This window comes from Strongylocentrotus purpuratus, unplaced genomic scaffold, assembly GCF_000002235.5.
Source record: "Strongylocentrotus purpuratus isolate Spur 01 unplaced genomic scaffold, Spur_5.0 spur5_scaffold_18, whole genome shotgun sequence".
Lineage (NCBI taxonomy): Eukaryota > Metazoa > Echinodermata > Echinoidea > Camarodonta > Strongylocentrotidae > Strongylocentrotus > Strongylocentrotus purpuratus.
The window spans coordinates 28134053-28156707 of NW_022145603.1; the positions used below are offsets into that span (position 1 = coordinate 28134053).

Genomic DNA, 22655 nt, shown 5'->3' on the forward strand with positions numbered 1-22655 from the left:
CGCCCCATCAATCTAATAACGTCATGTATTACAATAATAATACAATTGCATACCGTGGTCCTACGTGCTTATAAATAGTAGCATGGGTGTCGATCCTTGCGTAATACCTATTGTTCAGGGGAGATGAATGAATAGATCATCCCCCCTGAACAATAGGTATCAATTACAGATCGACACCCATGAATAGTAGTGTTTTAAACAATTTTCGGCGAGTTTCTAAATTTCAGGGGACGACCCTTTTGGACATTTCAGCTTTGAGCCAATTTATTGGCGTCGCGCGCCATCTACGGGCAGATCACAGATCAAGATGGCAGCGGTAAGTTCGCGTGGTTTTTGTGATTGTAATGTTAAAATTGATAATAAAACTTAATGACATTATTTGATTCATTCATTGATGTATTTCTATCTTAAATCTAGACAGAGATATGATCGGTGACAAATGATTTGTGAAAATGAACTGTATCCTCGTACTTTACCGTAGACTTATCGATCGAAGTTACTTTTTTTAAATGTTGTGCGTGAGCCTTGACAACCGTATCGCCGACGCGTAACCAGCCCGCTGGATCAGCGGTAGCTGGCGAGGCGATAGTGCACGGTGTGGTATCCACACTCGGCCTCATGCCTCAAGTAGGCCTACTGCGACTTGTGACTGCGAGTGGGACCATGGCCGGACATTAGCTCTGCCCATGGGCATGGCGTTGATTTTAAGAAAAAAATCAGGGTATTGAATAATGGCTAGCCGATAGAGTCTATTATGACTCTAGCATTTTCTATTCAGGATTGCAAGTTGCAAAATTTGCAACTGATAATAGGGAGGCCAATGCCCGGGCGTAAGGCTTCTACACCTACGATTTGTGCGCTCGTCGCCCACTTCAAAAAATTAGCAAAGGGAAAAAAATGATGTAAAAATAAAAATTGAAGAAAATATGAAAAGAAAATACAATTATACATTTCACAACATAGATCTACCTATAATCACGGATCTGTAACAGTCTTTCACCATTTGTTGACAATCTTGCAGATTTTGACGTTTTTTAATCCAATGATTGTGGTTGCAGACGACCTTGACGCACTCGCACCACCGACTAAGAAAATCCTAGAGGGCGTAGAGGTTTGCTCACTAAAAACCTTCTCATTGGCAGAAGGTAGACCCTAAAAATATGGGATCCGTTTTGAGTAAAGAACTTTTGATAGAGATCAACATTTCAGATGTTCACAATTGCCACTTCTAACAACTAGAAAATATAAAGAAAAAAGATTATATCTTTTTAAATACAGATTTTTACAAACTGAACATTCGAAAGTAGATAGAGTACGATGTTCTGTCAATCTTGCGTTGGTTTGAGCCCTATAGCTACATCCATCTCAAAATGAGAAGGAAAACAGTGAACAGTGACGTCATTGTTCGCGCCAAAAATAAAGGGTATTGCGACATAATCTGAGCTCCGGTCAGATCGTGCGCAAAGCGTAGTCTTATTTATAGACCCTAGTACCTTATTCTCACAGCACTAGATACGAGTGTCGTGCAGTAATGTATGAGAAGTGTTAAAAAAGATATTTCAGTAAAAAAAAAAGTCTACGTGAGCAGTCTATACTCCAATTGAGAATTGAAATGAAAGCCATGATTTGAAGGTGTGTGTTGTATGATACATGGTTAGTGAGTGTGTATGTTACGTATAGCGAAAGGGAGAGAGAGAGAGAAAGAGTGAGAGAAATATTAGTACACGTACGTTGCATGCATGGATGTGCGCTATGATTGTGTTCGCTGCAAGATGGATTTTAATTGGACCTCGTAACTTCTCGATCGTTGATAATAAGGAATACTCATGAGGAAATCAAATTATTGGAATACACATCTAAGGTAAATATCAATGAATTATATATATTTCTTTCCTTTTTTGAACCATCGTCTTCGGCTCGTAGTAGTAGAAGATGTAATCGTTCGCACATTGATGGCTGGACTTCAGCCTGCATCGGGGCTTGCCTGTGTCGGTGGAGGGATCAACTAAGAAGAAGAAGGTGTGTACGTGTGCGACCGATTCAAGGCTAGCCGCTGTTGAGTGATTGCACTTTCGCGCGAAGTTTTAAACTTCATCATGAACTTTGTCCCTCGGGCCTGTCTAATTATGAACGTAACTTTGCAACATGAAATATAATTGTTTCAAGGCTCTTACGTACGGAAAGGCGTAGAAGGAAATGGCTACAAACCAGCTGGATATCTCCTATTTGATGGAACCTATGGAGTCGGCAGATGGGTGGATTTTCTTAGTGAAAGTAAATGCTTTCTTTTAATCTTAGTTTTAGTATAAACAAATTAGTAATTAAAAAGTTAGATTTGGGCATTGGCCTCCCTACTGATAAATAACTGGTGCTAGTTCAGAAGTCTATCCAAAATTTGACCCGTAATTCTGGCGTGGAGATCCGAGATACCGTACTAAAAAAATACCCAAAATGAAGTAAATATTCATCAAATGTGCAAATAAAGGCCATGATTTAAAAGTCGATCTGTTTGTTACCTGTTTCCTGTCAATTTTCTTATCTTTTTTGGAGTATTTTTCCTGAAAACAAAGAGTTATAAAATGATATGCACTTTCTCACAGGATTCACAGCAAACTGAAGCCCAATACAATTACATACAACCCCGCTGGTCGGGTGCGGCGCGCGCGTGTGTTCAGTTAGCGACTAATTAGGAGACTGTCTTCCATAAAGGGGCAAAAGAAACTACACCAACAACAAGGCTGTTTTTCCCAGGAAAGTGTTGCCTCACTGAGGTCAGGAGCCCATTGGATTTGTGAGTGGGTCATTACAAAAAAACTGTTATGAAAACAAAATAAGTAGACAGTCAAAAAGGGAAATTTAACATGAGACAAGATCTACTTTCAATATTTTCATGTTTAACTGAGGTGATCGCTTTGCATCAAATTTATGTTAACAAAGAAAATTGGCAAACTAAATGGGAGACTCTCAAATTGGCAACCAAAAATCTTGACAAAAGTATCTGACCATAGAGGTAGTACAACCTCCTATATAAGTCATGCACCTTTACTAATGACATGAGGCTGCTATGCCCTTGTGAAAAGAAAAGTGAAAATCAAACAAATAATTTTTGCTAAAAAGTAGTAAAACACCAAGTTTACCATCAAACATTTGGGTAAATAGTAGCAAAAATATAACAATACTTTTCTCCTGGTTTACAGTCAACAGCACAGAAGGTCCAGGAGGTTCGTGAAGTGACGAGGATCGAGCGGATAGGAGCTCATTCCCACATCAGAGGTCTTGGTCTAGATGATGCCCTGGAAGCAAGGAATGTCTCTCAGGGGATGGTTGGACAAACTGCAGCCAGGAGAGCTGCAGGAGTCATCCTGGAGATGATCAAGGTGAGATCCTTAGGCAAGCAAGAAAGAAAGTTGAAGAAAAAACTGCAAGTTTGAGTGATGTAGCTCTTGTAAGCACTAAGATAAAGTATTAAGGTAGGGGTTTGTGATGCATTTGAAGCAAAGAATGTCTCTCAGGGGATGGTCGGACAAATGGCAGCCAGGAGAGCTGCAGGAGTCATCCTGCAGATGATCAAAGTGAGATCATTAGGCAAGCAAGAAAGCAAGTTGAAAAAGAAACTAGAAGTTTGAGTAGTGAGGTAGGGCTTTGTTGTGCATTTGAAGCAAGGAATGTCTCTGGGATGGTGGTCAGACAAACGGCAGCCAGGAGAGCTGCAGGAGTCATCCTGGAGATGATCAAGGTTAGATATTTTGGCAAGAAAGTTCAAAAAGAATTTGTAAGTTTGAGTACTAGTGAACACAAAGATAAGGTCTGGATACCTCTAAGGTAGGTCTTTGTAATGTTTTTGAAGCAAAGAATGTCTCTCGGGGGATGGTCAGACAAACGGCAGCTAGGAGAGCTGCAGGAGTCATCCTGGAGGTGATCAAGGTGAGATAATTTGGCAAGCAAGAAAGCAAGTTGAAGAAAAAAACTGCAAGTTAGAGTACTGTAGCTCTTGTAAGCACTAAGATTAAGTATTAAGGTAGGGCTTTGTGATGCATTTGAAGCAAGGAATGTCTCTTAGGAGGAGGAGGAGGAGGAAAAAAGAAAGAAATAAGATTACTTTTGCTCTTGTAAGCTCATAAACTGCTCTGGAAATCTATGAAATAGGATGGTTGGCCAGGATGGTTGGCCAGATGGCAGCCAGGAGAGTTGCAGGAGTTGTCCAGTAAGCGATGAGGTATTAGACAACTCTTGATGACGGTCATTCAAATTCAGACAACTCTTCCAACGAAGAGACTCCTTGTGTTCATTGCTAGCTACATGTACATTCTGAAACCATAGCACAAAAAGTCGAGGCTTACTCTCAATTATGTTTTCCCTTTTTCTTGTTTATTTATTTTTTGTTACAGGAAGGTAAAATAGCAGGGAGAGCAGTCCTTATTGCAGGCCAGCCAGGTACTGGCAAGACTGCTATAGCTATGGGTGAGTTAGTCTCGAGCTCATTATGAGCATTACTTCTTTCAGGCCTCCTGCGATCTCGCAGATTGAGTGACAACAATTCTGAAACTTGACATGAGATAGATAATATCGTCAAGAATAATCCCATGAAGTTTCATATCTATATGTTTCTCTGATAGTTCATGAATTATTGCTTATTGACTAAAAGTCATATCTGTGAATGGACAGTTTTGTATTGAGCAGCGATTTTTGATGCTGCGCTGTACCTGTTGATCAAAATTGTATAACTTTAGTATGAAGAGATGTGTAAGACTGAAGGTGATAAAGTCATGAAAGCTTTTGATAATAATAATGATAATTTGTTATATAGGTGTTTTCTCAAAGCGCTCTCTCAAAGCGCGTTACAGATATATATTATAACCACGGTCATCTTTTGCTTTTAGGGTTGAATATAAGGATGTGTATGTTTGTAGGACAAACATTCCGGCGACAACATTTTGTTCTCTTTTCAATTTACAAAACACGGTAACGTTATAAATAATTTGGTTGTTAAATGTATGTCTATATTTTCCACTGACTGTCGCAGGTATGGCTCAAGCCCTTGGTCAAGACACACCCTTCACAGCTATAGCCGGCAGTGAGATCTTCTCGCTAGAGATGAGTAAGACAGAGGCTCTCACTCAGGCTTTCAGAAGATCTATCGGAATCAGAATCAAGTAGGTCCAACAGTCTCTATTCGTATCCGTTGTGAATCTCGGGCCTTTTCTGAAAGGGGTCTATTCCTTGGTGATCACAATTTTTGTGAAATGGGGCCCTGTAGTTTAGCGTTCAATAGGTGATGTTACACAATGCATTACTGCATGCATTTCCCACTTCTCAGACATCTTCTATACCTGTGGAAGTCCACTTCTAAACTTCTGTAGAGACAGACTGGAAGAATTACGTTTATTTTCTTGTGCAGTCTGGTCTTTCCGGAAACACATTACCATTATTTTCTGGGTTTCATGTAGAAAAATGCTGTAAATTTTATCTTCTTGGTTTTGAATAGTGAGATAGAGATGTTCTCAAATTCTTTGTGATTATCTCTTTCTAGAGAGGAGACTGAAATCATTGAGGGAGAAGTGGTGGAGATCCAAATCGATAGACCAGCTACTGGAACAGTAAGTATACCCTCCCATTTAAGGCTCGTTCAGATATGGAAATATGAAGTGTTACATATATTTTGGGACATCCCCCGTGTTTGTTGGGGCATTGTTATATCTTGGTGTTCATTTCTCGTCGGAGGCAAAGCCCCTTTTTTATAACAATGATTTGGATTCCTCTATGTGATAAGATGTCGGAAGCTACTAAATACTTGAAATTAAGAGTTTGGATAAGCGTAATGTTAGATATGTAAGGTATGATGAATTGAATCATCTTTTACTTGTTTCTCCCCTTTGATAAAAACAAATCAAACAAACAAAACAAATTAATTTCCATTTATAATAGTGTATATTTAACTATTCAGTGACTAAAAAATTGATGAAATCTTTGGCTCGCCAATACCGCGTACATGAGATGATTCCATTATTGTGTGTTTACTGCTCATAGGGTGCCAAGGTTGGGAAGCTGACTCTAAAGACGACCGAGATGGAAACGGTTTATGACCTCGGAACAAAGATGATTGAATCTCTCACAAAGGAGAAGGTCCAAGCAGGGTGAGAAACATTTCTTTATGAATTTCAAGAATGAGCATCTGATCTTTATTTAATGGGTGCAAGCCAAAAGTCTTTCACAAATTGAAATTACTCCCAGAGAACCCAGCATTCAAAGCTAGCCCTATGTTGTAATGGTGAACTGGTGAATATTGATACTTCAGAATAAGAAGAGCTGAGGAATTTGTTTCCAGTTCATTGTGACTGTGCCATGGACCAGTGATGGCCTGGGGTTAGAGTCGCTGCCCAGCAAGCAGTTGATTGCGGCTTCAAATTTCAAGACTTTTTCTGACTTGTTTTGAGTTACATGAACAAGCACATGATCTCTATTTACTGGATGCAAGCCACAATTTCTTTATAAACTTGAATTACTCCCAGCACTCCCAGAACATTCAAAGCTAGCCCTATGTTGTAATGGCGGACTGGTGAATATTGATAAGTCAGAATTAGAAGAGCTGAGGAATTTGTTTCCAGTTTATTGTGACTGTGTCATGGACCAATTCATCAATTAAAATAAGATTTGTGTTCACATACTTGTTGCTTGTTTCTTACATAATACATAAATATTTCATATTCAAAACAGCAATTCTGTACATTTATGTATTTCATGTGCATACACACTGGAGCTCTTTCTTGAAAGTTCCCTTCAGATTTTGTACCCCCAAAACAAAAATGTTGAGACCTGTTTATATATGTAATCATTTTTTTCCATTCAGTGACATCATCACGATAGACAAGGCTACAGGCAAGATCAATAAGCTTGGAAGGTCATTCACAAGAGCCAGGGACTACGATGCTATGGGACCACAGGTAAGAACCTCAAGCAGATATAGATCATTTATACAAAACTTTAAAACCCAGTGGGACAAAGACTGGATATGTAGAGGTGTTGTCGTGTAGTGGATAAGTCACCAAACCGTGGATCACATGGTAAGCGGTTTCGAGTCCCACTTTCGGCAAGACATTAATCAACATTTGGCACTCTCCACCCAGGTTTTAAATGGGTGCCCGGTTGGATGCAGACATTATATGGGGGGATTGGCATGCCATTTAAATACGAAACTGAAGAATATTCCTTTTTTCTCTAATCAGCGCTTATTTTGATGTTTGAGGACATCACCAAAATACACCTTTTTACTACTTCTTGTATTCTTCAATTAAATTCTCACCATTTGTGCAAATACAGATATATTAAAGCCCCACTCTACTACTTGTAGCTACTTACTTGCACCCTCTATATAGAAAACAATGCCTAAGCGGTGCCCGTTGGACCCCCATGATCCTCTTTTTCTTATGGTAATTGAGAGCTAAGTTGATGAGATAACCACCTGTCAATGACCATGCAGGGTGGTCTAATCCCTCCTGGCCAAACTAGTACAGACGGGCTTTAACGCAAACCTTGATGTGTGTGTCTTGATATGTCTCCTTTCAGACTAAGTTTGTTCAGTGCCCCGAAGGTGAGCTTCAGAAGAGGAAAGAAGTCGTCCACACGGTGACGTTACATGAGATAGACGTTATCAATAGCCGTACACAGGGGTTCCTTGCTCTCTTCTCAGGTACGTTCACATCAGGCTAACAAGGGTCTGTTCACACTTAGCCTTTAACTGTACAAGACTCCAAAGCTCTGCCCTGATATGGGCCGAGTGTACAGCCCATTTCATTTTATTGATGGAGTTATATGACAACCTGTACGGTAAGCATGAATCAGTGACCGGGGTACTAATATATCTGGAAAGCGCTTAGACAATTCATTGTATCAATGTATTGGGAGCTATATAAAAGCAGAATATTATTATTATTATTATTATGCTACACCTAGGCTCAGATAGGCGGCTGAAGTGATATTCTATTACATGAAGGCCCTTTCCTTATTTTACTTACAACTATTTAGCACTATGTCCAGAGGTGGATAAGTCTCAGATCATATGAGAACCACGTGGAAGATAAAGATTCAGTCCAGTGCTACATTTATCTTTTGATTGTCGATTTTAAAGGTGTCGTGGTCGAGTGGATATGTCACCGGACTATGAATAACAAGGTCCGCGGTTCAATTTCCGCCGCGGCACTAATGTCCTTTGGCAAGACATTGATCTACAGTTGCCACTCTCCACCCAGGTGTTGAATGGGTACCCGGTAGGATGCAAAAGTTAATGTGGTTGGATTAGCAAGTGGCACTTGTAAAATGGCGACTGGCTGGAATGCTCCCCAGGGAGTGGAAAATATGCATTCATTGTGTTGCGGGCAAGCCTGAATCCGATGACCGGGGTAACAATATGAGCTGCGCCTAGAAACAAAGTATTAGGGGCATTATAAATGTGAGCTATTATTATTATTGCCAGTATGTTCTGATGTTTGGTTGCAGGAGACACCGGTGAGATCAAGCCGGAGGTGCGAGAGCAGATCAACGCCAAGGTGGCTGAGTGGAGGGAGGAAGGAAAGGCAGACATTGTACCAGGGGTAAGAAAGACCACACATAGCAGGGGGTGTTTCACAAAGATCCTAAGTTGAACTTATCTCAAAGTTGGACTCAACCATTATGGAAAGCCGTTAGCATCTATGAAAATATTTTGTAAAATTTATTTTAAAAAGCATGAAATGTTTATTCTAATCACTGATATTTTCTATTATCATGGAGAATTCATGTTCTTGATGTGGAATTTATAAATAGGTCAAAATACTTAAATTTTCGCTTTTAAATATTTTTTATTTAATGGCTACAAATGGCTCTCCATAATGTTTAAGTCCAACTTAGAGTTAAGTTTGACTTAGGATCTTTGTGAAACGCCCCCCAGCATTAGTATACTTTTTGTGTATTAAAAACTGTTTAGTCGACCTCTATTGATTCTCAACATTTCAAACACCATTGTACAAAACTCGACCGAGTTCACTTACTGTAGTGACAATTGATGACACCTAAATACCAGTAAAATACAATGCCTCTCTGCACGTATTACAGCGCTAGAGGTCAATATGCATTAGCGTTGACTCTATGCTTTGAGGGGGTAAGACCACATGGCAAAGAATAAAATATAGAAGACAAAAACAAAGCAGACAAGAAGTTGTTACATCTTGCTATTTTGTTTTGGTTTGGGGTTCGTTTTTTAAAAGAAGGCCGACATCGGTCCAGGAGGGAATTCCTCTAAATATATATCTTCCAGGATTTGTTGTTGAAATTGATAGAAAAGGGAAATTATTTGTAGCTTTTTTAAATGTATTTTGTCCACACTGTGAGGGCAGGAGACTAGCCCCCCTAAAAACTTGCTGTACTGTCTTGCCTTATCACATTGGGGAGGGGGTCATCTTGTGAAGATAAGCATCCAATTTGCATAAATTGTGATACTGGTCTCTCAATGTAAAGGTCGGCCTATGATTGGCCAACGCTCAACATAAATAGCAAAAAGGATTGCAAGACAAACCTACTCGCTGTCAAATATAATAGTTTGTCACCAGTTAGCTTGGAAAGAATAATGCAGAGTTAAATCTGATTAGATGCAACCAGATTTATAGAAAGACAATACTTGTTGTCTCATGTAAGAATCTGGGTTCCCAAGGTCATGGAAAAATGAATTCTATGGAGAGTCATGGAAATTGAAGGAAAATTCCCAAAGTAATGGAAAGTCATTGAAATTGATCGTAGGTGTGGGCCGTGTGTGGCCATGGCAGCATTCCAGTTTGAACTGACAATGGGGGTGGTGTTGGTACGCTGCTTGGATGCTGCAACCCACAGGGTTCTTGTTAATAGCCGGCAACCGGCTATTTTTTCCGGCTGTAACGGCAATCGTAGCCGGCTGTAAGCCTCTCCAAAAAAAAAAAATAATAATACAAAAATCACATCATATTCGGTAAGCCTGAGTCATTACGGTTTTTGTGCTAAACGGTTAATCGTTAAAAGTATCTGAAAAAGTGAAAATACAGTATTTGTAATAGTGCTGTAGCTCGGAACCCTGCTGGTCTTCAGACTGTCGGGCTGAGCATTCCCAGCCCCGGACTATGGCACAAATTGGGTCATCCTGATAAACAGAGACCAGTAATAAACAACATAAAACATGTCTTATTATTCCTCATCTGAATTTGATATCATGATTAACCTTGCAAAGTTACTCTGTGAAGATAGCTGATCTGTGACGTGTTTATATATGCCCTTGCAATGCAATGTTTGCACATGGTCAGGGAGAGAGCTCCCTGCATGTATCATTGCCATATGAAATTATGTGGAAGTGTGTATCACACACACCCAAGACACACCCTGCAATGAGCTGATCCAAGTTAGTGACCAATCAGGAAGGTTCTGTAGCTATGTGGGTGGAGTTTGATACCAGCATAAATTACAGGTTGGTGACCGCGCGTGCTTTCACCGTACCCAGTTCAGTGGGAGGTCAAGAAGCCACGCCCACATGTGTGCATGTGACAAGCATGAGCTCTCCATCTGTGTGTATGTACAGTGTATTCGGGCGCCGGAGGTTTGTGTGTACATGTGTGTGTGACTGAGAGAGCATGCATGGGCTAGCATGTCCCTGCATGTCCCTGCATGGACGAGGCAGGGACACGAGAGAGTAAAGAAGTAAAACAAGTGAGACTAGATAGAAAGGGTGGTTGTGTTAATCGGCTGAATTGAAGAATGATCAAAAACTTAAATTACTCACAATATCCAAGACTTTGTTGATTGATATTTCTAAAACTTCAATTATTATTGTTATCAATATTTTTGTATTTTATTTATATATGAACATTATTTTAGGGGGCGAGTCGGCAAGGGATGGATATTAATATTGAGAGAGAGAGAGAGAGAGAGAGAGAGACTCGGGGGAGAAGGGTATGAGAAAAACTGACCATCGAATGTGATGTAAACATTTAGAAAGTTGTGAGCTGAGAGTGCAGTGATAAGAAAAGGTACATGAGCGATGAACACATTGCAGAGAGAAGGGAATAAAGAGGGTGAGAAAAGAGAGAAGGGGGCTGGTTGTTTTATTGTTTACAAATTCATTCATGGGGATTACTGCTGCCAGAAAGCTGGCGCGCAGCGGCCAGGGTGTAACATTACACTGCGGTTTCTTTGATTATCTTTATCATCGGCTATTAGCACATTCCAAAATGTATGCAAATAACGGTTAACCGGAGCGAGAAATGCTAAACGGTTTTGATGAATGCGGTTAAACAGTTTGACTCAGGCCTAATATTCGGTCAAGTCGCTATCTCAAATTTCTGTTATCACAAGCTTCACGAAGACACGCTTTCACAAATATGATTGATTTATCAGAAACAATAATGGAGCATTTTCATTTCATATTGTATATCATATGAAAAGTAAGTTATTCAGCCAAAATATTCATGATCTTTATCATTAAACTATGGCTCATACAGTGTGGTCATATCTTCAAAAATAAGGCTAAGATAGCACCAGAGAGCATCTAAAACCCTAAAGCTTCCAGGGCCCTTGGGCGGGCCCTGGACCCCGGCCGCAAGGGACTTCGCGCTTCGCGCTCGTGATGTGCGCTTCGCGCACATGGTGATGTGCGCTACGCGCACAGAGATTTTTCTTTTGCAATTTTAGTAGCCTCCTGTAAATCATAAATAGCCTGCTATCAGAAAAATTAACAAGAACCCTGAACCCATACCAAAATAGTACTTATCTAGTCATGGAAAAGGGCATAAAGTCATGTAAAGGAAGAATAGGACCACCTGCATGTAAAGATCACTTTTCTTGTTTCCATTTAAACGCTCTTTTCATACTGAAAAATTCAGGGATGCCAATTTTCAAGCCCTGACACCTCCCCAGTTCAGAATTTTTTTTTAGAGCATATTTGTTTTATGTTTGTTGTTTGTTTGTTTACCTGACTGCTAAGAAAGCATGTGCTTGTAAGTAAGCAACCAGGCGACTGACGGCTTTAAGTCCTCTCTTTGAGACTTGGTTATGAGGATGAATGCCTTACCAAAGGACACTAGCCCTTTGACTTGTTTCGAACCCAAGACTTCTGCTCCGCCACTACGCCATTATGCCTCCTTCATTTGCAATTCCAACACATTGACTTTGAAAGCATTTGTGTCTAACACATATCCTCTTTATCTTCAGGTTCTATTCATTGATGAGGTTCACATGCTGGACATTGAAAGCTTCTCATTCTTGAACCGAGCTCTAGAAGATGACATGGCCCCGGTCCTCATCATGGCTACTAACAGAGGCATTACAAGGTGGGTCTGACCGCGCCCTACAAATGATAATAGGCCATTCCATAATCTAACCGAATTCACACTTCAGTGCCTCGATACAAATTATTTCATTCACCCGTTTACAAACAAATACTTGTAGTCAGAATGCAACTGCATATATAACGTGTTGTTAGGTAATTAAAGCCATAATGTTTACACCCTACCTAGCAACAAGTAATGCATGCAATTTGAATTCTGACTTTGAGATACATTTATTTGTAATAATAATAATAATAATATATAACATTTATTAGGCGCTTAATACAGGTGTTTCTAAGCGCACTATTGTCTGAATTAAAATTACCAACTAAAACTTGTAATAAACACAAAAAATATAAATATGTTCTTTATTCAATAAATCATGCATATATAATAAAAAAATTAAAAATGAGATCAAACATAAGGTCAAACATGAGATCAAACAAATTATCAATCAAACAAAGAATAAGATGGTGTGCACCTCCTTTGACCGACTCACAACTGCATACTAGCATTCATAAATTAAAAAGGTGAATGAGATCATTCGTGTCGAGGCACTTCACAAAGGCGTACCGTATTTGCCGGTGTAAAGGCCGCAGTATGTTTGGAAGAGAAAATATCAAAAAGTCGGGGTGCGGCCTATGCGGCGAAAGAGTAAAAAAAAAAAAAAAAAAAAAGTCAAAACCAGCACGAATTTGCACATATGGGACTAGACCTACGAACGGTACAATAACTATACATTTCTACACATCTTACCAACAATTTTATCTTGCATTGTTGACATAAAGACGAAAATAAACTTCCAAAAACAACATCTGCCGATAGATCTTGATATAAGTTCGTGCCGATGCATTGCAAAAGTAAAAGAAGGGCCCGTTTAACGGAGCTGCCGCGAAGCATCTAGCACGCGAAGTCGCTATTTTGAATCCATTTCAATACACAAGAGAGAGGGGCAATGTATACATCACAGAAAACTTCATATGCTAGCATCAGAGTGGCATGGCCGAGCGGTCTAAGGCGCTGATTTTAGTCACATCAACATCTGAACGCAAGAGATCGGATCCCGACTTCGACAAAAATAATTCTTTTTCCTTTTTTTTTTCCGAGCGGTCTTAGGCGGTGATTTTAGTCACATCAACATTTGTAAGCAAGAGATCAAATCCCGACTTCGACACTTTTTTTTAATATTTGTTTTTAAAGTCAAAATCGGGGGTGCGGCCTATACGGCGCTGCGGCCTTACCGCCGGCAAATACGGTATGCATAAATTTGGTTCATTGCGAAAATTGCCTATTTTGAACAGTCTTGACTCATGCTACATGAACATGTATGTGTACTTTGTGTGGATTACATGTGCCTGTCATAAAGATTTGTTGAACCTGACCATTATTCTCTGTCAAGGGAGCATGATATTAAAGTTAATGGACTCGTGGCCTTTTGAGTTTGTGTTAGCAATGGAGACGTCTTCCAACATGCAAGGCTAGACAATGGATACACCCATAGATATTAAAGATAAAGTTGAGTTCTGGTCATGCAATTGCATTGTTAAAGAAACGGTGTGGAACCGACCAGAAAAGGTTGATCATCTAGCATATAAGAATTTGTGTGTATTGCAAGGTTCTGGAATCATCAAAATGATAAGAAATTTGGCCAAGTCTTGGTAATGTTACAAACACTTGCACAGAAAGATGTATATGGGACTACACGAACACGTGGCGTAAAAAGGTTTTGTAGAACGTGAATTTTTTTCTCAAAATTATAATATTTCATTTTGGAATAGTAACAAGAACATTGGTTGGTGTTATTCTGCCAAGGGAATATTAAACTCGATTTGCAAAAAATATTGGATTTTGTCTCTGATTCATCTTATTTTGTTGGCATGTTTCGTCTAATATTTCCTTGTATTCACATCAAGGCCATCCAATATTAATATTAAATATCTCTTTTTCCAATAGAATTCGAGGCACCAGCTACCAGAGTCCTCACGGAATCCCTCTAGACTTGTTGGACAGGCTACTCATCATCTCCACATCAACCTACAATGAGAAGGAGTTGAAGCAAATCTTGAACATCAGGTAAGAAACTCCTGTTGGTAAGAACTAGGAAGCACTGTATGAATTAACATGGGTGTGGAGACAATTATAGGAGATAATTCCACAGATTAATTTCAGAAATCCTTGAAAATCTCTTTTAATGAATCCCCTTTTCTTTCCTTACAATCTTTGTACTTATCTTCAGTTTAAACTTTAGTTCAACATTATGTATGATCTATTTGTAAATGCCATGATAGAGTTGTACTTTGTAGAGTGTACTTATTGCTAGATGTTATTATCACTGTTATTATTATTTGTCGTTACTAATTGATATTTTTCATTGTTTCAAGTGAAAATTTTGTTTGGTCAATCTCTAATGTCAGCTAGGCTAAAGCCGGGGTAATAATTAAGGCGCCTCGGAATAGAATTTCTAGTTAGACGGCGCTATAGAAATGCCACTAATTATTATTATTATTAATTGTTTAATTTCTCAGATGTGAGGAGGAAGATGTTGAGATGACTGATGATGCGCTGACGGTCCTGACGAGGATTGGTTTAGAGACATCATTGAGATACGCCATTCAGCTCATCACAGCAGCAAACCTTGTCTCCAGGAAAAGAAAGGTAATTCTTCTACTCATTTAACAGTTGCTCTTTTGCCATATGTGCAAACATTTCGGACGAATAATAGGCACAAATCAAGGAATGATTACTTTGTGCAACAAAATGGCCTTCCAAAATCAACCAATTCCATTCTTGATTAGCACCACGACACCTTAGAAACAATCTTAGCAGCGAACCTAGTCTCTAGGAAAAGAAAGGTAATTTTTCTTCTACTCTTTAAAGCGGGACTGCATTTTTTGTAGCTACTTGCACCTACTACGTAACAAACAATGCCTAATTGGTCCCCCTATGTTATTTGAGAGCTGATTTGATGAGATAACCACCGTCAGTGACCATGCCGTGTGGTCTAATCCCTCCTGTACACTAGTACTGATAGGCTTTAAAATAGTGTGTATTTAACTATTTAGTGACTAACATTGATGAAATCTTTGGCTCGCCAATACCGCGTACATGGGATGATTCCATTGTTGTGTGTTATGCAGTGAATGAGCTACTATACCATTACACCTCCATTCATCTTTTGTAAATATGAAAATATCATAATTCAAGTAAACTGAGCCTCTATGCACAGATAAATCTAAATTCTATTCACTTTTCTGTTCTGTTTGGTGTCGCAGGGTACGGAGGTAGAAGTAGATGATATCAGGCGCGTGTATTCTCTCTTCTTGGATGAATCAAGATCAACGCAGTTCTTGAAAGAATACCAGCAAGATTTTATGTTCAACGAGGTGGACCCGGCAGGAGGTAATACTTGGGTTAGATGTGCACGCAGGTGAAGATGATGATAATGATGATGACGAGGGTGAGGATGATGATGGTGGTGATGATGTTAATGACGATGATGATGGTTATGGTGATGATTATGAGGATGGTGATATAAATTGATGATAGTGATGATGATAAAGATTACCATCAAGATTTCATGTTCCAGCAGGAGATAAGATTCACTGTGATTTAGCTCAGAGGTGGATGTAGGTGAATTCAGATGGGGATGAATGTGTTGATGATAAAGATGAGGATGACAGTGGTGGTGATGATGATGATGGTGACGATGATGTTGACGATGGTGATGATGATGGTCATGATGATAATGGTTATGATGATAATGGTGATGGTGATGGTGGTGATGATGATGGTGATGATGATAATGGTTATGATGATAATGGTGATGGTGATGGTGGTGATGATGATGGTCATGATGATAATGGTTATGATGATAATGGTGATGATGATGGTCATGATGATAATGGTTATGATGATAATGGTGATGGTGATGCTGGTGATGATGATGGTCATGATGATAATGGTTATGATGATAATGGTGATGGTGATGGTGGTGATGATGATGGTCATGATGATAATGGTTATGATGATAATGGTGATGATGATGGTCATGATGATAATGGTTATGATGATAATGGTGATGGTGATGGTGGTGATGATGATGGTCATGATGATAATGGTTATGATGATAATGGTGATGGTGATGGTGGTGATGATGATGGTCATGATGATAATGGTTATGATGATAATGGTGATGATGATGGTCATGATGATAATGGTTATGATGATAATGGTGATGGTGATGGTGGTGATGATGATGGTCATGATGATAATGGTTATGATGATAATGGTGATGGTGATGGTGGTGATGATGATGGTCATGATGATAATGGTTATGATGATAATGGTGATGATGATGGTCATGATGATAATGGTTATGATGATAATGGTGATGGTGATGGTGGTGATGATGATGGTCATGATGATAATGGTTATGATGATAATGGTGATGATGATGGTCATGATGATAATGGTTATGATGATAATGGTGATGGTGATGGTGGTGATGATGATGGTCATGATGATAATGGTTATGATGATAATGGTGATGGTGATGGTGATGATAAAAGAATACCAACAAAATTTCATGTTCAACGAGATTGATGTAAGAGCAGATGAGATTCTATTAGATTTATGCGAGATGTGGACGAAGGTGAATGTAAATAAGGATGAACATGATGATGAATAGGAGGATCTTGATGATGATGTGCAACGAAATGATAGATAATAATACTACACGTGTACCAATGATAGTTATATAAAAGAATTGATAATAATTATAATGAAATTTAATATTTATATTTTTGATGGGGATGATGAAGATGGCCATTACCATGATGATGAATTGATGATAATTGATTTTCATTATTTTATCTTACTTCTATTTTGCTTCACAGATAATGATGAGGAAATGGATACATGAGGATGTCTCATCCGAGCTTCAAACCCCTCATTTGTTTTGTCAACATAGCATCTATTTATTCACTCTGTGCCTCGGATACCGGTCTCCCAGAAAATACACCCATAATCCAAACATCACTCAAGTATACTGCTCGACCAGAAACTTCACAAAGATACTTCCGTGATTAATGCAAATGCAGTGTTATGTCAGTTGTGTTTTTATCGTTATGCGTGGCTTGAATCTTATGCAAATTTGGCAAACGGCTTTAAAATTAAGGTGCAACACGGCTTGGAAAAATCTTTCCCCCTCCTTCTCCCCCCTCTCATTATTATTTTTTTAATTTTTAATTGAACACTTATTTCCCTAAATAAAAATTTAGGGCCTATCAACCCAGGGTTGGGTTTAAATGAATTAACTGAATACAGACTTTTCTGTTTCTGAGTGTAATAATGGATGTTTTACCTTGTACTTATAAACAACTTTGTAACAGAATTGACTGCTTTTGTGACCATGTGAAATATCAGAGGGGTTGAATAGGACCTTTGAAGAAAAGAAAAACGTTTACCGGTATGGCCTTTGGATTTCCTGCTATCTGTATCCTTATCAGTACTTTGTATACACACGTGGTAATCAGGTGATGGCCTTTGACTACTGATTAATATTGTTGGCAGTGAGGCAAACTTTCAGGGAATCTCTGTGTGCCCAAGACGGGGATGAGTAGAGTGATGTTGAGATAAGGGGAAAAGTTTGATTCATTTGCCGACTTATTGACACTTGGTAAATATGTATGTAACTGAAAATTATAGTTAAGGCATGATCAGGGCCCCGTTTCACAAAACTTGTCATCAGTTACCAATGACAGTTTTTGTTGTAAGCTATAGAAACCCTTGCTTCTGATTGGTTATCAGCAGATTTGTCACTGGTTTTTATTGAAAAAAGGCTTTGTGTAACGGGTCCCAGGACTCTGTTTACAAGTGTGTATTATCAGCTGATGTGTAAATGACCTTAGATTACTGAGAAGTATTGTTTGGTACTGAGCCATGCTTTGACAAAGGTTTTAGGTATTAAAGGCAGGGATAAAATAAATAAATCCCATGACTTATTAGCGTGCTTTTACCTTTACCGTTTTTACATGCTAATCCCAATTTTGTACTCGTCATATTTGTTTGAGAAATTCAAATGAACTTCAGGGATGCCAGTTTTTAGACAATAGCCTGAATTCTGGCGAGTTATTTTGAGACCATAGTTTAGGCTTTTTTATGAAAAAATAGCTCATTCTAGGTGATTTTCAGACCCTCTGATCAATTTTAACTGGCATCCCTGGAACTTGAAAATCATGCATTTTTGTTTTTGTTATTTGTGCAGTACCTTATGATATTAATAATAATAATACAAATGCTGTTATTTGTACTTGTTATAGTGGCACTTTGAAATAGGACACATTCGTTTGACCATTGCAAAATACCAGGGCAGATTTTCACAAACGCATCACAAGTACAAATTCGCCGATAACCCATTGAAATGTATTCAATTCAACATGTGTTGCAAGGGGATGTCAGTGAACTTATACTCATCACAGTTTTGTGAAACAATGCTCAGGTGGTAACCTAATTTTTCTTCTCCTGTCGTGTGTAGTTTTTCTCATACTTTGATGTCGGCTGTGTTGTAACTATGTGAAATAGTTGTACATTTCTGTTTGTTGCAGTTTTCTTTGCATTCCACCAATAAAATTATTTACATCCTTTTGTTAATGAAAATTAAGTCAGTGTAAAGTGTGTGCTCTATTCAGGCAGGTGTTCCATAGTATTGTTTTCATTAATATTATTACTTGTGTTTAGATGCCAGTATGGTCAAGTAAAATTTCTATTTTTCTTCCAAATTCTTTGAAAAACAGCACGATTTGTTTACAAGTATTAAAGGTAAAGACCAGTATTGGAAGCGCCCCAATTTCAAAAAATGAAATGGAAGCTCTCATTACCAATCATGTGAAAGAATATGTTTTGACTAATACATGATAAAAAATTTGCCGGGAAACCGCCTACTAATTCATATATTTGGTAAATTTGTTTCTCTCATGGTCTGTGAGAGATATAGGGTAGTCCCATAAACATCTTTCTGTGTATAGTGCTTGTAACTTTACGAAGAATGGGCCAAATTTCTTATCATTTTGATGATTCCAGAACCTTGCAGATGCTAGATGCTAGATGATCAACCTTTTCCGATTGATTCCACAACGTTTCTTTCACAATGCAATCGCATGACCATAACTGGTCTTTACCTTTAAAATGAATGGCAACTGTGCGCAACCAAGGTCCTGCACAGATTCACTGAGCTCTGTGTTGTAAGATACAGAAATGAGAAGTGTATTATGAGCGCTACACAAGAACCCACTATTATTATTATTATTAACCGAATAACCGTCATATCATATCTGAAACAAGGCTTAAAGATACTATGTCCCTTTTGCAGCCATCATCAAATTCTGTAGAACTTTGCAGGAATTATGAATATGTCATGTATGTCCTATCTGTCAAATTTAAACGTTAGCAGTGTCCTAATATTGAAACTATGCAAGGAAACCTGTTTACTTGCTAGACTTCACTGTCAGACACTATTGAGTGACTGACTGGCCTTTTTTCTTCTTTGGTAATAACATCCATAAAATGAGCTGTAAAGGGTACATGACCATTTGTCTACATCAATAACCCACTTCTTGTGATGGCCACGATTAAACTGATTGAATCTTTGCGCAGCATAAAACGTACGACCATTCAGTACAATGGTCTGAAAATCAGACTATTACTTACTGGCTCTATAGCTCTCAAGTTGATTCAACGACTAAGGTAGTAATTATTTTCCCACCTAAAGACATTTTCAAGCCCCCTTTTTTTAGGGAAGTTCTAAATTAGTATCATCTTTCAAATGCTGTTGGGAGTAGCATAAAGTCTCCTACCTACACAAAGCTATTGCATAGATGGGTAATCCTAATGTATCTGGTTTTCCAGTGTAGTCCACAAACAAATCGTGCCGTTTTTTTTTTTTTTTTTTTTTTTTGGTGGGAGGTCTACTGCTTTACATCTGATCAAACCTTAACAATACAAAAAAACAATCAAGCAAAAATATTTGGGTACAAATGCCTTTCAGGCCTTCTTTGTTTCCAACAATCATCAGTTAACACAGTTAGTACCATATCTTCGCAGCCATTGCTTACAGCACGAGTATCAGCATTGCACTAAAATGCTTACATTTAAAACGTTATAAGTACAGTATTTCATATTAGAAGCCTGCATAACATTGAAGAATGGATCAAAATTAACCCTGATATAAAGTTGGTTTAGTAGAAGCAAAAAGAAACAGAGAAACAGCCGGCATGGAAATTTTGAGCAAAGTCCAATACACAATAGGGAAGTGGTGTAGTCTTTGAAACACAAATGGGCAGCTCTGACATATATCTTTCAAGGTCCTCTCTCATTCGTTTTCTACTGATTTCTATCTTCTTACTTTATGATGAACGAATAGATTTGTTTCATACAGGGGCTGAAATATTTGCAATGAGTACAAATTATACATGAAAGAAATGGGAAAAAGGACCTCTCAAGATATTTCATAGAGTTGCCAATAATTGTTTGATCGATTGCAACTTCAAACATTAAGAACTATGTATGCATGTATATTTTAAATCAGATATTGCTCAATCTTACATCGATCTGCCTGACTGCCTTCATTAAAACCAATTAAACAATGAATATGAACTTCACTTTCAAAACTATACTTGCATGTGTAAGTATGTCCATGTACATATGTAGACTATTATGTCATCTCCAAAATGAAGAAAGGCATAATGTCCAGGTACTTTTTTTCCTGGAAATTATTAAATATTTTGTTTTGAGTGATACATCACTTATTGCAAAGCCATGAAACAAATACACATACATGTAGATGCCTTTACATATAGTCAATAAGCACCAAATCAATTTCCCCCAAAACCTACCCTCGAACAGAATTACTGTATAACCAAGTACCAAGGAGTTACTACCCTCCTAGCATGTACTAACTTAAGATAATGTACACACAATGCCTCTGTAATCTTTGACAAATTATCTTTCAAACTGATCCCCTATCAGTCACAAGGCCTTGTTTGATGTATGCAGCAGCAGTAATACAACAAAATATATGCAGTGTGATATTAATAATAATACTGATAATGATATGTCTTGTTTATCCTGGGTAGCCTCATCATCAGTTCTCCCTACTGGCACTGCAATCATATCATGAGTTATTATTAATAGTCACTATGAATATGACGGACAAAGAAAGCAGACAAAATATACAGTTCCTCAGGTAGACAAAGGAACATCCCTTCACTGCTATTATGTAAAATTGTGTAGAACAGGTGTCACATGCATATTCACCTGTTATACACATTTTTACATAATAGCAGTGAAGGGATGTTCCTTTGTCTACCTGAGGAACTGTATATTTTGTCCGCTTTCTCTGTCCGTCATGTTCATAGTGAGTGTGCATCACGTTTTGGCAAATTTGAAAAGATAATAAAATCAAAGGTGTAAAATCACCATTTTAAAGATACATTACAGTGCACTTAGTTTATCACACCTACTATAACATGTAAAGGTACACTACAATGTATACATTAGTATCAATTTACAACAAGTAACACCTTATTTGCTATGAATGCAGATTTGTGCATTCACTGACATGACACAGTTACTCCTATGCACTAAAGATAGACATCAATTAACATTGCACTGATTAATACCAAAGCTTTGCATCATAACAGTTAATTCACAAAACACCATACAAACTTTCATTTGAGTCCATATTTTGAGACAAAATACTGTTTTAACTGATCCATAATTTTTAGATGCTTTGTAATATGTATACAGTAGGTCTTACTACATCATACATGTATAGCAATGCTTAAGGAGACAAGTTTTCAACATCATGTCAAACACACACATATACATATATTATAAGGAGGCCAGGTTTATTCTATACTGTTTATGATTTGTATATCAGTATTACTAAAAAAGTATTTTAGTTTCTGGATATGACTTTGATAACAAAAGTATGATTCTTCTTTATATCTTATTGTTCACTAAATATGCAATTTATATAGTGCATGTTTCAAGTAATTCGAAACCCAAACAGATAATTTGAAATTACTCGTAAAGAGAAAGTTTGCAAGATTAACAACATTCTGAAGAAAATTATGTTAACTGAGTACAAAATGATTCAAAAACATGTATTATATCCAAAATATTTTGTTAATTTCTTCAATCATGTAATCTGTGTAATACATGTATTTTTTTTAGCAAAAAATTACTTATAAAAGGGCTTAAAAAAAAAAAATCAGAGAGGCAAGGAGCACATAATCAATGCTATTTCATGACACATACAGTACTAAACATATATACTCG

General features: G+C 38.0%; 1 protein-coding gene across 2 annotated transcripts; it reads left to right on the forward strand.

Annotated features, from left to right (window-relative positions):
- The first annotated feature begins 222 nt into the window (after positions 1 to 222).
- Positions 223 to 17769, forward strand: LOC587706 (ruvB-like 2). Of its 2 annotated transcripts, XM_030989657.1 has the most exons (14): positions 223 to 316; positions 3198 to 3377; positions 4389 to 4461; positions 5024 to 5153; positions 5531 to 5597; positions 6028 to 6134; positions 6848 to 6941; positions 7564 to 7687; positions 8494 to 8588; positions 12202 to 12320; positions 14271 to 14390; positions 14843 to 14972; positions 15590 to 15716; positions 17213 to 17769. In XM_030989657.1, the coding sequence occupies exons 1-14, from the start codon at positions 308 to 310 to the stop codon at positions 17236 to 17238; spliced, it is 1401 nt and encodes a 466-aa protein (XP_030845517.1). In that variant the 5' UTR covers positions 223 to 307; the 3' UTR covers positions 17239 to 17769. The 2 variants fall into 2 exon arrangements, with proteins under 2 accessions (XP_030845517.1, XP_030845518.1); XM_030989658.1 differs by lacking the exons at positions 223 to 316; positions 3198 to 3377 and adding an exon at positions 3657 to 3736.
- The last annotated feature ends 4886 nt before the right edge of the window (positions 17770 to 22655 follow it).

What these genes read in the sequence shown, in the direction of transcription:
- LOC587706 (XM_030989657.1), top strand. An exon ending in CAAGACTGCTATAGCTATGG is followed by an intron (nt 4,462 to 5,023) that starts GTGAGTTAGTCT and finishes TGACTGTCGCAG; the next exon opens with GTATGGCTCAAGCCCTTGGT. An exon ending in ACGATGCTATGGGACCACAG is followed by an intron (nt 6,942 to 7,563) that starts GTAAGAACCTCA and finishes GTCTCCTTTCAG; the next exon opens with ACTAAGTTTGTTCAGTGCCC.